Genomic DNA, 16,755 nt, shown 5'->3' with positions numbered 1-16,755 from the left:
ACAACGACTTCCCTCGGTAAGTGTGTCAATCTGCTCCAGCAGTTAACTAATGAACTATTTCCACCTGTGGCCACGTTGCCTGTCATTGTTTATTCATGAGGAGATCCAGGGATCTCCTCATGATTCACTGTTATGTTTTATTTAAAACTGAAAGAGTAACGCACTAGCTAAGCTAATTTAGCATGACGCACTTTTTTAAGAAGAAGAAGGGTCGGAATGTGTAACGATGTCCCGGTTTGACTGGGGCTGATTCGTAAAAGTAAAAAAAAATAAAATCATAAATATTATTCCACCTGCGCTTTTCTGAAGCAAAGAAGGCAGAGCTGCAGTCAGAGCGGCTGTAAGTCAATAAGCAGCAGCTCCATCTAATGAACAGCTGAACCAGGACACTTGTTAAATAAAATCACAAGGATTTTGATGCATACAGATTATTAAGGAAACTAAGTCACTAATGAAAAAAAAAAAACTGCAGCTACATCATGGACTGGAGAACGGGTTCTAACTGTGAGACTGGAGAAAGGCGATCCTCAGAGAGTTTTTGTAGTTATTTGTTATTTTTACAAGGAGTGGAGCGCGATGTAAAGTGACACTGTAGAAGCGAGTCGCACCAGAAACGTGTGAAAAAGCCTCCTGTGGATCCATGGACTGATTTTACTCCAACCCAAAAACACCTACCAGACAGACAAGCTAAACCAACCAAAATTACTTAAAACAATATTTAACTTAACGCAGAAGTTTAATAACATTTTTTCTAATGAAAAATGTTAATCTTTAAAAGCAAGTTAAATTTTTTTCTGATACACTTTAAACAGTTTTACTAAACTTTTTAAAAATGTAACCTCCCATCCATGGATTTTCTATACCTGCTTTTCCGTACAGGTGTTACATCATGCCTTATCTGATGAGGAAACGCGGCTTGACGTAACACAGGACCGTGGATGAGCTGTTGACTCTCCAGCAGTCAATGAGCGAGAGGTGGGGACACAGAGTCCATCTTGGACAGGTCACTGGGCTAAAATATAACCGTTATTATAAACTTCAAAAAAAGTTAATCCCTTTTTATAAACTCATGAGTTGTGATAATTAATTGGTGAGCAATAACGGGCAAAGCAGAGACTGATTATTGTAATGTGCAATCTGTGTAAAATTAAAATGTATGATGTCATGATGGTGTTGGTTATGTGTCCCTCTTTGTCCATGGCTGCTGTTGGCCTTGTATGATTATAGGATTGATTTATATTGAATGTGACAGTGGAGTTAATGTACAGGTGTGAAGAAGATGATGTAGTGATGCAAGCTGCTGTCTTTTAAATTAGCTGCAGTTTATGGAGGGTTTTGAAATTGTAAAGTGGAAAGGTGAGTGGACTGTGGACCAGTTTGGCAAAAGTGTGAAGGAAGAATTTGCTTGATGCTGCAAAAATAGTTAACCAGGTGATGTTATGGATGTGTAAAGTGAAGGAGATTATGGCGAGGGCTGTCCAGGATGACACCAAGGCTCTGAAGCCTTGAATTGTCAATGGAACTACCAGATTTGGTTAAAGTGGACTTTGCACAATAAGCAAATGAGGTTACTAAGGTGGCATGACGTCCACGGCTCGGGAATATATGGGCTGACTAGAAAAAAAATGTCAGTCAAATTGATTATTTTTGCTTTAACCCTGCTGAATATTATGGATTTTTTAAAATTTATATTAAAACATGTCTTGTGTCCTTCACATTTGTAAATTTTAATTTTGTTTCTTTTTAAAGAGTATTATTAAGTCAAGCTCCAGTCCTTGAGGGCCGGTGTCCTGAAACTTTTAGAGGTTTCCCTGGTCCCACATACCTGAATCAAATGGCACAATTAGCTCCTCAGTATGCAGTCAGGTTCTTCAGAGTCCTGCTAGTTACCTGATTATTTGACTCAGGCATGTTGGACCAGGGACACATCTAAAAGTTTCAGGACACCGGCCCTCAAGGACTGGACTTTGACACCTGTGGGTTAAAGTAAACGAATACCCACTACCGAGTCCTGCCTAACCTACTGGATCTAGCTAGCTACCTGAAAGAGCACCTGCTAGCTAACCATTATTAATAAAACTTTTATTCATTAATACAACTTTTGAAGTTATCCCTCCTCTGTTTTTTTTTTGCAAATCACACACTGTGTCATGATTTGGGTTTTGTCTTGGTTCAGGTTATCCGTTTTATTAGTTAAGTTTCTGCTTTTGGGTTCTTTCTTGTTTTGGCTTTGTTTTAGACGTGTTGTTCTGTTTAGATTAACTGTTATTTACCTGTCACTTTATTAGCTCGGTTTGTTCTCCCCTCAGCAATCAGTGAGCTCCCTTGCCCTGATTAGTTCCACCTGCTCACTTGTAATTAGTCTTCACTCCTGTTCACCTGCTCACTCCCTTATATAGTCCTGCCACAAACCTCTGCAATCTGCCAGATCAATTCGAGCCACTTGGTGAGTCTTATCCAGCGTTGAATTCTGATAGCACTGTTGATACCGACCCGATTGCCTTTTTGATTCTGAGCCAGCCTGATCCCTGAACCTGATTTTCTTGCCCTGTATGATTGCTTACCTGTTTCTCTGACCTGGACCTGCCTTGGGATATTTTGAGTTTCGCCTTGTCCTTGTCTGTACTTTTGCTTGTTTTGGACTGCCTTTTTGACCATTGAGCCTTGACTGTCCCTGTTTTTTAATAAATCCTGTTTTTTTGCTTATACCTCTCTTGTCTGGCTGAATACTGGGTCCTCAATCTCTCGATTCGTGACACACTGCTTATTATTATTGAGTTCCTGTGAACTTTTTAAAAGTGTATTACACTGAGGTACCTCAAGTGAAGTGTAATACAAATTTCAAGTGGTGCCTACTTGTTTTGGCAGAATATATTAAGTTGAAATAACTCAAAGTATTGGAGTTGTAACTGCTTGTTTTGAATTAAACTATACTGGGACACATTAAGTTCTAACAACTTCAAAAAAAGTACAACTCACTTAAACATAATAATTATGTACTACTTAAAACTGTTACGTTTGTTTACTTTTCCCAAGGTAATCGGTTTCCTAAATTTTTTTTAAGTAAACTCAACTTGTTAGAATTTACAGTGTAGTGTTAAGCTATAAATATACAGTGACATCTCAAATAATACTAGTTTAGGCTATATTTTCTAAGTGTACTGTGTAATAGGATTGTTCACTTGATGCTCAGCCTTAACAGAAAGTAGTTTTTTTAAAAGAAAAACAAAGACAGACAAAAACCTATTGGCAGTTCAACAGCAACTTCAGGTGGAAATCTAACTTGTCCTCACTGTTTTGTTATGAGTAGAAAAATATCATTAAGTTAATTTTCAGAAGTTAAATATGCTTTACTTGTCATGATTTCGGCACTGCTGTCTGGTCTAGTTTCTCATGTCCCAACACCTGCTTAGCTCCGCCCATTCCTCATCACCTCAGATCTGTTCCACCTGCTCCTACTAGTATATTACCAGCTCTTTGACAAGACAGCAGTGCCAGTTTATTTCAAGCCAGTGGTGAGATCTATTCCAGCGTTCTTTATTCTGATTTCCTGATCCTGACCTGTTTTACCCCCATTTCCACTACCCTCGTATCGTATTGGACCTGCTACCTGACCACCGAGCCTGCCCGACCTCGTCTTGCCCTCCAGTCTGACCGTGTACAGAACCTGGATCTGTGTCCCGACCTCGTCCTGGATCTCCCTCTGGTGCCTCAGCTGACGTCTGACCACCTGACTCTGACCTTGGATCTTGTCCCCGACATCAGCTTCTGGTTCGTCCTCCTGATCTTCCTGCTCACGATTGTCCTAACAGTTCTGACCTCCTGCCTGTCCTCCAACCACCGATACATCTGCTTCAGGGACGTTCTGGGCGGCAACCGCCCCGCCGGATTAGCAGCCCGCCAGCAGGGATCTACCTCCACTACTAGATCTGAACTAGACATTAAGACCAGGTTAGTGACCGACACGTTGGTGCGCAAACACTTTCAGATAAGCGTGGTCACTAACCTGTCGTCTCCTCCTGCAGAGGCTCCCGCTGTAGACGCTGACGCCTCCCGCTCCGCGTCAGATCTTAATAAACTGTTAAACCTAAACTGTTTGTCTGCCTCGAATACTGGGTCCACTTGTTCTGAGCCTAACATTACTTTTAACTGTCAATGCAGTTTCCTAAGGTGTTTCTATTTTGGTCATGTTCACGCGAGATTGTGTTGTTGTAAATGTCCCATGACTCGACCCGTAGTTAGGAAGTAAACACTCAACTGACGCATTTTCAGCAATTTGTTTTAGATTCGTGCATATCCAATCGCATCTCTCAACATCTTGTGTCTGGCATAGCATCGTCGGTATGTATGCTTGTTTTTGAGATTGTGTGGAGATATTTATCACTTTCAAAGTCATTTTTATGTTTGAAGAGCCTTTATTCGTGTGTAATCAAGGTTGAATGGCATGGCGCTAATTCGTCCTTGCCTTTTATATGTTGCAGTTTCACCTTTTCTCTAACTCCAATAAACCTGTGGAACGAACTAGAATTAATCTTCAGAGTCTTGGTGTGGGAAAAAGTTTAGCTGGCCGTCAGGATATTAGTAGACATATCGAGTAGCGAGGACGGCACAGTGAAACGATGGCTATCAAGCAAACAAGATAAATCAGAGCAAGTTAGAAGCTAGCCGACATGTCGTCGTCACGTTCAACGGACCATTCTCTACAGTCAAGTGCTACTGGAGCAGCGTGTGCCATGGAGCTACAGGCTACAGAGGAGAGTTTGCATGGATGTACAGCAACACAGGAGAACCCACACAGCGCATCGTTAAGGACACGCTCGCAGGTATGGTGTTCAGTGAGATCCAGTTCATCTTCAGCTGGGTCTGCAGCAGTCAGAGCTAGGGGTAGAGCCGAAGCAGCAAAGGCACGCCTATGCTTTGCTGAAGAGGAAGCTAATCTGAGGCTACAACAAGCTAAGTTGGAAGTGTCTATACAAATGCTAAAACATAAAAAAGAGGCTGCAGCAGCCGTTGCCGAAGCAGAGGCGCTTGAAGCTGCTGCTGATGCAAAAAGTGAGAGACATAGTTGTGACCTGAACATAGACTCTGTTCCTTTAGAAGCCTCACAACGCACAAAGCAGTATGTGCTTGATCAACTAAAAGAAAGGGATTCAGAATTTGAGTCATGTAAAAATGATGACACACAAGCAAAGACAGTGCTGATTCCTAAACACAACGTGTCACCCCCACCATTAAAGCCTGGAGTCAGTCCCAGTGCTTCTTCTACACACCACTTCAGACCACAAAATCACGTCACCCAGCCTCCTCCTGCACGCCATGCCATACTGCCAGACTACCATAATGGCAGCTCACACATAAATGATGATAGCTCACACATAAATGACTTTGTCAGGTATCTAGCCCGCCGTGAGCTTGTGGCTACAGGCTTGCTTCAATTCAATGACAAACCCCAAAACTACAGAGCATGGAGGTGTTCTTTTTTGACTGCCATCAGCGGCCTAAACCTGACACCGAGTGAGGAGATGGATCTTCTGCTAAAGTGGCTCGGGAAGGAGTCAGCAGAGCATATTGAGCAGATAAGAGCAATACACATCAATCGGCCAGAAGCAGGACTGGCCATGGCGTGGGAAAGGCTTGAGCTAACATATGGCTCAGCTGAAGCAATAGAAAATGCTCTGTTCAAACGCATTGACAGCTTTTCGAAAATAATAAACCGAGATGGACCTAAGCTAACAAAGCTGGGTGATCTACTGATGAAACTGCAGGCCACCAAGGCTGAAGGAGACTTACCAGGCCTGGCTTTTCTTGACACGGTGAGAGGCATCAACCCAATTGTACAGAAACTCCCTTCTCGTCTCCAGGACAAGTGGGTTTATAGCTGGTGCAGCCTACAAGCATCAAAACCAGGTGAGCTATCCTCCCTTTGGCTTCTTTGTCGATTTTGTCAGCCAGCAGGCTCGCATTGCAAATGATCCAAGCTTCAGCCTCATCGGCAATACAGACACGGCCCCCAGGACAGAGAAGACAGCGTGGAAGCCGAACAGACAGCGGGAAGTCTCCGTACACAAGACAGAGGTGTCACCCAGAGCCACTTCTGACACGGGTGAGCCTCCAACAAAATCTGACAACAGCGACAAACTGTGTCTGTTGCATAAAAAGCCACATCCCCTCCGTAAGTGTCAAGCATTCAGGGAGAAGCCCATTGATGAGCGCAAAACACTCCTCAAACAAAATAATGTGTGCTTTAAATGTCTTTCTTCCTTGTCTCACATAGCAAAGAACTGCAAACTCAATGTCCAATGTTTTTGAATTTAAGAGCGATAGGCACAACACAGCGCTTCACCCTGGGCCCGCACCCTTGCAGCAGGAGGCTGAACCTGCTTCTGAGCACGGTGGGAGGAGGATGCAGCTTCATCACAGTCTCAGGTCACAAACAAATGCACGAAAGTCTGCAGAGGGGAACTCACAGACCGCTCCTGCTCAAAAATATGCCTCATCAAAGTGTTCCCAGCTGGCCACAAAGAAAAAGCTGTGAAACTGTATGCGATCATGGACGAGCAGAGCAACAGGTCGCTCACAGTTCTTCGACATGTTCAACGACCAAAGTCCAACCGCACCGTACACACTGAGAACATGTGCTGGAGTGAAGCAATCAGCAGGTAGGAGGGCCAGTGGCTATCAAGTGGAGTCTCTGGATGGAACTGTTTGCGTCCCGTTGCCAAGCCTCATAGAATGTAACGACATACCGAACAACAGAGAAGAAATTCCAAACCCTGAAGTAGCACTTCATCATGATCATCTAAGGTCTGTGGCACACCTCATCCTAGACATTGACCCGCAAGCCCCTATTATGCTTCTCTTAGGACGGGACATTATCAGAGTGCATAAAGTCCGCAAACAGGTGAATGGCCCTCACAATCTGCCTTACGCACAGAAGTTAGACCTGGGGTGGGTCATTGTTGGAAATGTGTGCCTAGGTAATGTTCACAAGCCACTGACGATTAGCACGTTCCACACGAAAACCACAGAGCTACGGCAGCCCACTCTCTTTGATGCGTGCCCCAACGTGTTCCATGTGAAGGAGAGGTTCAGCGACACCCAGGCCAGCAGTGAGCCTCCAGCGTATCCTGAAGACCAGCCTACCTGTGAAACCGACCACCTTGGATGCACGGTGTTCAAGCGGACCAGGGATGACAACCAGGTAGCTCCCTCCATTCAAGATTTATCGTTCATGGAGATAATGGATGAAGGACTGCAAAAAGACTCAAACAACAGTTGGGTGGCGCCATTACCTTTCAAGAGCCCACGCCCAGTGCCCAATACGATGGCATATCACTCAACAACGTGCTGTTAACGGGACCTGACCTGAATAACACACTACACGGAGTGCTGATTCGGTTCAGAAGAGAGGCCATCGGCATCACAGCCGACATAGAGCAGATGTTCTATTGTTTCATGGTAAGAGAAGAAGACCGTAACTTCTTACGTTTTCTCTGGTTCCAGGACAACGACCTCTCCAAAGCCATCGTGGATTACCACATGAATGTCCATGTTTTCGGCAACAGCCCTTCACCTGCAGTGGCTATTCGCGGTCTACACAAGTCGGTTCAAGGCAACGAGTTCCATGTCGACCCAGATGTGCAGCACTTCGTGTTGCATGACTTCTATGTCGATGATGGGCTGAAGTCCCTGCCCACAGTTCAAGCTGCTATCAGCCTGCTAAAAAGGACACAGGATGTGCTCTCCAAGTCAAATCTGAGATTTCACAAGATTGCAGCGAACAACAACGAAGGCATGGACGCCTTTCCATCCAGTGACCACGCGAGTGACCTCAAAGACCTTGACGCAGACGAGCTGCCATTGCAGCACAGCCTCGGCCTTGACTGGAATCTCAAGACAGACTTTCCTGTCTCCAGCGTAACCAAGCCCTACACCCGACGTGGTGTTTTGTCCACAATCAATAGCCTCTACGACCCACTTGGATTCGTTGCGCCTGTCACGGTCCAAGGTAAGGCTATCCTGCGAGAGCTCACAGCAGAGAACGGTGACTGGGACGCGCCCTTACCTTCAGCCATGGAAGATGCCTGGACGTCATGGAGAGCCTCTTTGTCCGAGCTCGCTGAGCTTTCCATCCCAAGGCGCTACACAGAAGCTTCACCATCAGCAGTGGTAAGAAGAGAACTGTGTGTATTTTGTGATGCGTCAGTCAAAGCTATCGGTGCTGTGTGCTACCTGAAAGTGACAGACAGTAATGGCAACAACCAGATTGGATTTGTAATGGGCAAAGCCAAGCTGGCCCCCCGCCCTGAACACACAGTGCCAAGACTTGAACTCTGTGCAGCAGTGCTTGCTGTTGAGTTAGCAGACCTGGTCTCAGCAGAGCTAGATCTACAGCTTGATGATGTAACCTACTACTCGGACAGTAAAGTAGTCCTGGGCTATATTTGCAATGAGACCAGGCGCTTTTATGTCTATGTCAGCAACCGGATGTTACGCATTCGAAGATCCAGCCAACCAGACCAGTGGCGCTACGTGCCAACAGACCTAAACCCTGCGGATCAAGCAACGCGTTCCGTCCCTGCTGGCCAACTGAATCACACCAATTGGCTGAGTGGGCCCAAATTTCTCTCCAAGCCGGGGCCCAACATTTCTGACAGCACTTATGACCTTGTTGACCCGAGCACAGACCCAAACATCCGCCCTCTGGTGTCTGCTTTAAGCACTACAGCCTGCTGGCATTACTGCAAAGCTGAAACAGTTGAGGAATCAGAGAAAGCATCGGCTGTAATCGTCCAAGCAGTTCAACGGGAAGTCTATAGCCAAGAGATAAAGTGCATTCAAAAACAGAAAAAGATGCCATAAACAAGCCCTCTTAAAAATCTGGACCCGTTCATTGACACACACGGGCTTCTCAGAGTCGGAGGCCGTCTTCATCATTCAAATCTCGATCAGAGCGAAAAGACTCCCCTGATTATCCCTGGCCAGCTTCAAATCGCCACTTTGCTCATTAGACACCACCATGAGCAAACCCATCATCAAGGCCGTCTCTTTACAGAGGGGGCGGTCCGTTCAGCTGGTTTTTGGATAGTTGGAGGGAAGAAAAGAGTAAGCAGCATCATCCACCAATGCATAACATGCAGAAGGCTCAGAGCTCCACTCAGCATCCAGAAGATGGCTAACCTGCCCGCCGATCGTCTTTCAACAGACCCTCCATTCTCCAGCGTGGGTCTTGATGTGTTCGGTCCATGGAACGTCTCCTCACGCAAGACTAGAGGCGGCTTCGCTCAAAGTAAAAGGTGGGCAGTGATCTTTACATGCATGAGCATAAGAGCTGTGCACATTGAAGTCATGGAATCCCTTGACACCTCTAGTTTCATCAACGCGCTACGGCACTTCCTTTCAATACGTGGGCCGGTCAAAAATATTTGTTCCGACCGCGGTACCAACTTTATTGGCGCCTGTAAGGAACTGAAGATGGCCTCGAACATCGACAGCATTGCCGTAAAGATCTATCTCTCAGACAAGGGCTGCATTTGGTCTTTTAATCCCCCACATGCATCCCATTGGGGTGGACCATGGGAGAGAATGATAGGGCTGGCGAGGAGGATTCTGGATGCAATGTTCCTCCAGCTGAAAGACAATCTCACCTTATGAAGTGCTGGTGACTTTCATGGCAGAAGTCGCAGCGATCATCAACGCCAGGCCACTTGTTCCAGTGACAATAGACCCTGATGACTCGTTCGTACTCACGCCTGCTGCTCTTCTCACACAAAAGACAAACTTTGTGCCTGCTCCTGCTGGTGGGTTTGGAGTTGCAGATCTCTACAAGTGGCGGCGGGTTCAACACCTGTCTAACACCTTCTGGGACCGCTGGAGGAAACAATTCCTCCCAACACTGCAGGCCCGCAAGAATTGGCAGTCCACTCAGCCAAACATTCAGCCTGGAAGTGTTATGCTCCTTTAAGAACAGCCAAGCACCTAGGAATGAATGGCCTCTTGGACTGATTACACAGGCCTTCCCTAGCAAAGATGGAAAAGTGCGCCAGGTTGAGGTGAAGATCATCAAGCCAGGTGGGACTAGCCTCTTTCTCAGGCCAATTAATGAAATAGTTCTCATTCTACCTCCAGAGGCACAGTAAATGGACTCTTTAGTAAATGGACTGTGCATGGACTGTGGGGTGACGTGTGACCACTTCAGGCGGGGAGTGTTTTGTTATGAGTAGAAAAATATCATTAAGTTAATTTTCAGAAGTTAAATATGCTTTACTTTTAACTGTCAATGCAGTTTCCTATGGTGTTTCTATTTTGGTCATGTTCACGCGAGATCATGTTGTTATAAATGTCCCATGACTCGACCCATAGTTAGGAAGTAAACACTCAACTCACGCATTTTCAGCAATTTGTTTTAGATTCGTGCATATCCAATCGCATCTCTCAACATCTTGTTTCTGGCATAGCGGTGCATCGTCGGTATGTATGCTTGTTTTTGAGATTGTGTGGAGATATTTATCACTTTCAAAGTCATTTTTATGTTTGAAGAGCCTTTATTCGTGTGTAATCGAGGTTGAATGGTTGAATGGAATTTGTCCTTGCCTTTTGTATGTTGCAGTTTCACCTTTTCTCTAACTCCAATAAACCTGTGGAACGAACTAGAATTAATCTTCAGAGTCTTGGTGTGGGAAAAAGTTTAGCTGGCCGTCAGAATATTAGTAGACATATCGAGGACGGCACACTCACATTAAAAGAAATATTAAGAATGTTGTTCAATCCAGTTCAATTTATTCAATTACATTTTATTTATAATAGTGCCAATTCCCAACACATCTTCTTAAGGTACTTTACAAAGTTGATTCAATTAAATCTAGACATATTGGTTAAAAAATTTCTGTTGTTTTTTCAACACATTCTCATTCCTATTCATCATAAATTGACACTTGGTCAGGTTCTCTGTGTCAAAAGATGACGCATGGGGTACAGCCTTTTCGTCATTATTTGACGTGCAGGCTGCCCTTGTAGAATACTATAGCAACCCAGCCTACATTAAACATTTAAGCAAACGACTGCGTTAACATGCTTTTTGTTTGTTCATGTTATGGCGATTGTACTGAAACAACAATTTCCCCCTGGGATTATTAAAGTACTATATGTCTGATTCTGATTCTGAAAGGCATTTCTATCGAGAAGTATGTATATTATTTTCATAATCTTCATCCAGGGATGTTAGAAATCTTTAAAAGTTTAGCCGAATATTTTTAACTCGTTCTGTCTCAGAAATACGAGAAGAAGTTGCTCCAAGATCCCTTTTCACAACAACTTCTAAGTAAAACATTTGCAGTTATATCCATTTTGATGACATCCATAGCGAAATATACGGAAGCGTATTGCTGTCACTTAAAAAAATTAAATCTTTCTACTTATATTGTACAAATGTGAAATTATATTTTATAAACATGATAATTATATTGTATAAACGTGATAACTATATTGTGTAAACGTGATAATCATATTGTATAAACGTGATAACTTTATCCAGATGGCGGCGGTAGTATGCTTTTGGTCTGACTCATTTAAGGCGAAGAAGAAGCATGTGCGTCATCTACTCGGGAAGTAAAATGGCAAATTTACAGGAATTGATCAAGTTTTACTTTATGCTCGCTAGTATCCACTTTATTTTCAACGGAAATACGGAGACAGTGGGTTGACGGTTTTGTGTGCGAGACTTCCGGTTGGTCACTTCCTGTCACTGGCGAGTTAGCTGGAAAGTGACTCGTGCAGCTGCTTCGTACCAAATTACTCGTCATTATGACTTTGAGGAAGACCGGGATCGTTTGTCCAGTTAGAGGCTGTCATAACGGGTGTAAAAGAAAAGTTTACGTGGAGCAGGATTGTTTTAATCATCGACCGTAAATAAGGGCTGTGGATACGAGGTGCCCTACTTCCTTCACCCCCAGCCGAAGAATGAGAGGGTGACCGGACCGCTCCATAATCAGAGTCACCTATGAAGAAAGATGCTGATAAAAGAAGAATGCATGTGGCTGGGAAAACACTGGCTTCCTGGAGTATCTTTGATTTAGTGATGAAGTGAATGCAGACAGAGGCTTTACCATTGGAGATCTGCTGTTTGAGAGGAGATTTAACCTTGTTCTACCTGCATTCACCCATAAAAGGAGAGCAGTTGTCTGATCAGGATGTAACTATCACAAGGAGGATTGCAATTGTCCACATACATGTAGAAAGATTTATCAGGAGGCTCAGAGTTTTTACAATAATCTCCCAGACTGTACCAATCAAGTTGGTAAATAAAATGGACAAAATCTTTAAAATCTGTGCAGCTCCTTAGAACATGCAGGAGGAAATCATCCACGAGGATGCTGATTGAGCAGAGAACTTTACATGTCAAAAAAATCCTGTCATTATATTCTACTGTAAATCAGTGGAATTATAGTACACTAGAATGTGTTTTGGATCTCTGCTTTTAACCTTGAGGTCTTACATTCTGGATTTACTTTTCATTTTGAATAACTTTTCAAGTATTGTATATCCTTGTTTTTAAACTATTTAAATGTTTACATACACAAAAATTGTGTCCAACTAAAATGTGTAATATTTAATTTTTGCAATCTATTTCACTTGCTAATGTAATTTGCATTTATTCATATTTTGATTAAGTGTACTTAGCACATGTAAATAACTAAAGTGTATCTTATGTACATAAACTGGCAAGAAGATACAGTATTTCTTTTATTGAATTTATGCAATTTCTTTACATTAAATGTAATTACATTTCACTTTTAAAATGGTAAAACTTTGCTAAGTTTAAACATTTCACTTATGACGTATTTGTAGGCCGTTTAATTCTTTGTGGTGCAGGAAACATCCATGATTCAGCCTTTTGGGGATGGCACTGCTCATCTGTTCAGGACAATCCAGTCAGACCTTTGACCACGGCAAACTGCACCTTTTAACAAAGTTAAAGGAACAGTTATTACTTATTTATATTAAAGTCCTTGGTGTCATAATATCTATATAAAATATGGAAAGTTTATAGTGACAACTATAAACTGTCCATATTTTTCTACTTACCTTCTGTGGATGGAATTCTAAACAATAATAACTGACTTCCCAGAGTAACTGAATAAGGAGACGGTGGTAATGAAGTTCCAGCACTTTTATTGAGAAACAGAGCAGAGATCACATAGATGGAAAGTAATCGCACCCCATGGTCCTGCTGCAGTTACGTCTACCCTATCTCTGCCCCTCCTCACTTTCAGCTCAGCCCCGCAGACAAAACAGAGCCAGTCTATCCTAGATAATCAATATTCTGCATAGTAACACGCAAGGATTGATCTTGCAATCAGCAAACAGTGGATCTCATACACAGCCATCATGTCTCCAAGCCTCCTATGTTCGAGTGGCGTGAGGCCATAGTGACTTAACACCTTCCAGATGTACTTATTCAACTTGCCATTCAAGACTAGACTGTTATGAATTAGAATGGTGTGCTGACAGAATATTACCCAAACTTAAATGACCTTTACCTTAACCCAAGCAGCATTAATAAACAGATCATACTTTTATTTATCTTGAAAAGCTGCACAATCTGTCAAGAACGTGAATCAGGCAAACCCAGTATTCAACCAAACAAGAGAGGTATAGGCAAAAAACAGGATTTAATAATAAAGCAGGGACAGGCAAGGCTCAATGGTCAAAATGGCAGTCCAAAATCCGGTACACGAAAGGCAGTCCAAAACAGGCAAAAGTACAGTCAAGTGTAGCATTTATGATACTGAATTTATGTTAGAATAAGGAAATAATTATTTACAGTAAGGCTAATTACCAGAAAACCTAAAGATTTGACTCAGAGAGGATCAGGGTTGTATTTAACACACTGGAGACAGAAAGTTTGTGCAGAAAGTGATTTATACTACGAAGAGTATTTACAATATATACAGACAAACTTTGTCAAAACCGAAATCCTGCACACGCCGTAACATTCCAAGTTGTAACATTCCAAAAGTCCAAAGTACTAGTCTTAGTCCAATTAAACGTTGACTTGAGTCCTTTGGATGGGGTGGGGCAGGCAACAATGCCTCCTATCACACAGATGGAGATTTAGCAGTCTATCCAGGTTCCTTGGCCTAAAGGCCTAGTGGGTAGCTCGCCATCAAATGAGGTCCTGGCCTGTATAGAAAGGTCCAACAATAAGTTCATTTCCTCTTAATAGTAAATATTAAGTCATTAATATTCCAAACATTTCCTTTTTAAAATAATTGGAATCAATAGGAAAAAATCTACATGTACATGATTCAAATAGAGTACTCTTCGGCATAAATATCTGATTCTAAAACATTAAATAGTGCACCATCAGACAATATACAAACATCTTTCAAATACTGAACAATATCACCTCAATGGTACCAGGTCAACAACCAAAGATAGGATTAGCTTTAGTTCAGCATGCTAATGCTAACATTAGCATGCTCCAAACAATAAGACAAACACTCACCAGTTCATTGCTTCTCATTTCTAAGCCCAAGAATACCCATTCAGTGTAGATTGCAGGCATCTAGAAACTGCAAGGCATATCAGTGAGCATAGTATAATCAAAAGATGACAAATAACTGATTTAAACAGATTTAAAGCCCACCTGCAACAGCCAGCCCTGAACTTCCTTGTTCATGAGACCAAACAATTTCCTTGTTCATGACCAAACAATGGGCACCGCCCTACTTTTTAAAACTAAAATCCCACAGAATCTCACGGGATTTCACACTTAGTACAAAATTGGTGAACAGGATGAAAAATTGAAAGGGAGACATAACCTTAACTATTAGAGATATCTGGATTACCCCCAAAAACCTGGGTTACACAAGGCTAAGGCAAAACTCAAAATATCCTAAGGCAGGTCCAGGTCAGAGAAACAGGTAATCAACCGTACAGGGCAGGAAAATCAGGTTCTGGGGTCAGGCTGGCTCAGAAGTCAAAAAGGCAATCCGGGTAATATCAACAGGTTAATCAGAATAAGAACGCTGGACAAAACTCACCGAAGGCTCGTTAATGATCTGGCAGATTGTAGAGGTTTGTGGCAGGACTATATAGGGGAGTGAGCAGGTGAACAGGAGTGAAGACTAATTATAAGTGAGCAGGTGGAACTAATCAAGGCAAGGGAGCTGACTGATTGCTGAGGGAAGAACAAACCGAGCTGAATAAAGTGACAGGTAATCTAAACAGAACAACACGTTTAAACCAAAGCCAAAACAAGAAAGAACCCAAAAGCAGAAACGAAACTAATAAAACGGATAACCTGAACCAAGACAAAACCCAAATTGTGACAGAACCCCCTCCTTAAGGCCGGATTCCAGACGGCCTCAGAAACACGGAAAACAAGACAGACTAGACCGGGTGGGTGGAGGGAGGTGCAGGACGGAGGGCTAGAGTCAAACAAATGTCCAAATACAAACTAAAACAACCCACGACGAGTCAAGTTCTCAGGCGGGCGTCCAGGAGGACGGCCTCGGCGTGTCAGGTTCTCCGGCGGACGTCCCCTGTGAGACAGGTAATCTGGCGGGTGTCCTGTAGGACGGCCCCGGTTAGCAAAGATGTCCAGCGGCCAGCGGCGAAGCAGGTCTCTCAGAGGCCGGCGGCGAAGCAGGTCTCTCGGAGGCCGGCGGCGAAGCAGGTCTCTCGGAGGCCGGCGGCGAAGCAGGTCTCTCGGAGGCCGGCGGCGAAGCAGGTCTCTCGGAGGCCGGCGGCGGAGCAGGTCTCTCGGAGGCCGGCGGCGGAGCAGGTCTCTCGGAGGCCGGCGGCGGACCAGCAACCTCGGAGGCCGGCGGCGGACCAGCAACCTCGGAGGCCGGCGGCGGACCAGCAACCTCGGAGGCCGTTGGAGGAAAAGGACCCTCAGGACCCGACGCCTGGAGAGAGAGAGAGCAGAACCTGGCGCCGGACTAAAGGCTGGAGACGGAGCCGGACTATGAGCTAGAAGAGGCGCCTGGCTACAGAGTTCAGGAAGCGCCTGGCTACAGAGTTCAGACGGGGCCTGGCTACAGGCTTCAGGTTCAGATGGGGCCTGGCTACAGGCTTCAGGTTCAGACGGGGCCTGGCTACAGGCTTCAGGTTCAGGAGGCCCCTGGCTACAGGCTTCAGGTTCAGGAGGCCCCTGGCTACAGGCTTCAGGTTCAGGAGGCCCCTGGCTACAGGCTTCAGGTTCAGGAGGCCCCTGGCTACAGGCTTCAGGTTCAGGAGGCCCCTGGCTACAGGCTTCAGGTTCAGGAGGCCTCTGGCTACAGGCTTCAGATGCTCCCAGACCCTTCAACACTCAGAACCTCAACAGTAACCCCTCCAGAACCTCCGACAAAGAGAGCTTGGTCAGCCACTTGTGAAATTGGCTGTCTAGCCAAAGGTGAGGGGGTAAGAGCTTCAGAAGAGGTCCGGAGATCTCCCAGTCTCCATGGTGCTCTGGGTGCTTGTCTACTCGCAGAGACCCCCGATGCTTGTCGTCTGGACGAGGGCCACGACGCCGCTTGTCATCTGGACAAGGGCCACGACGCCGCTTGTCATCTGGACAAGGGCCACGACGCCGCTTGTCGTCTGGACGAGGGCCACGACGCCGCTTGTCGTCTGGACAAGGGCCATGGTGCCCAGTGTCCCGATGAGACCCAGAGTTGTGGCCTGGAAGAGGGCTCGTCTGAACCCCCTCCTCGTGGTCCAGTGGTAGACCCTCCTGGGTTCCCACGTCGCAGACTGGCGGTGGAC

General features: G+C 44.7%; 1 protein-coding gene across 5 annotated transcripts in view; it reads left to right on the top strand.

Moving 5' to 3' along the window:
- c1ql3a (complement component 1, q subcomponent-like 3a) overlaps positions 1-16,755 on the top strand; it is an 81,219-nt gene that overhangs the window by 19,902 nt on the left and 44,562 nt on the right. Inside the window, exon 2 of one of the 5 annotated variants that reach the window (XM_036125488.1) lies at positions 880-1,026. The exons of the other annotated variants lie outside the window; for them this stretch is intronic. Within the exon in view, the coding sequence (XP_035981381.1) occupies positions 880-942 (63 nt within the window). The 3' untranslated portion in view covers positions 943-1,026. Of the gene's footprint in view, positions 1-879; positions 1,027-16,755 lie in introns of those variants that run through there. 5 annotated transcript variants of the gene reach the window in all.

This window comes from Fundulus heteroclitus, chromosome 21 (assembly GCF_011125445.2).
Source record: "Fundulus heteroclitus isolate FHET01 chromosome 21, MU-UCD_Fhet_4.1, whole genome shotgun sequence".
Taxonomy (NCBI): domain Eukaryota; kingdom Metazoa; phylum Chordata; class Actinopteri; order Cyprinodontiformes; family Fundulidae; genus Fundulus; species Fundulus heteroclitus.
Note: the sequence above shows the minus strand (reverse complement) of the source record. Positions and strands in the feature narration are given on the sequence as shown.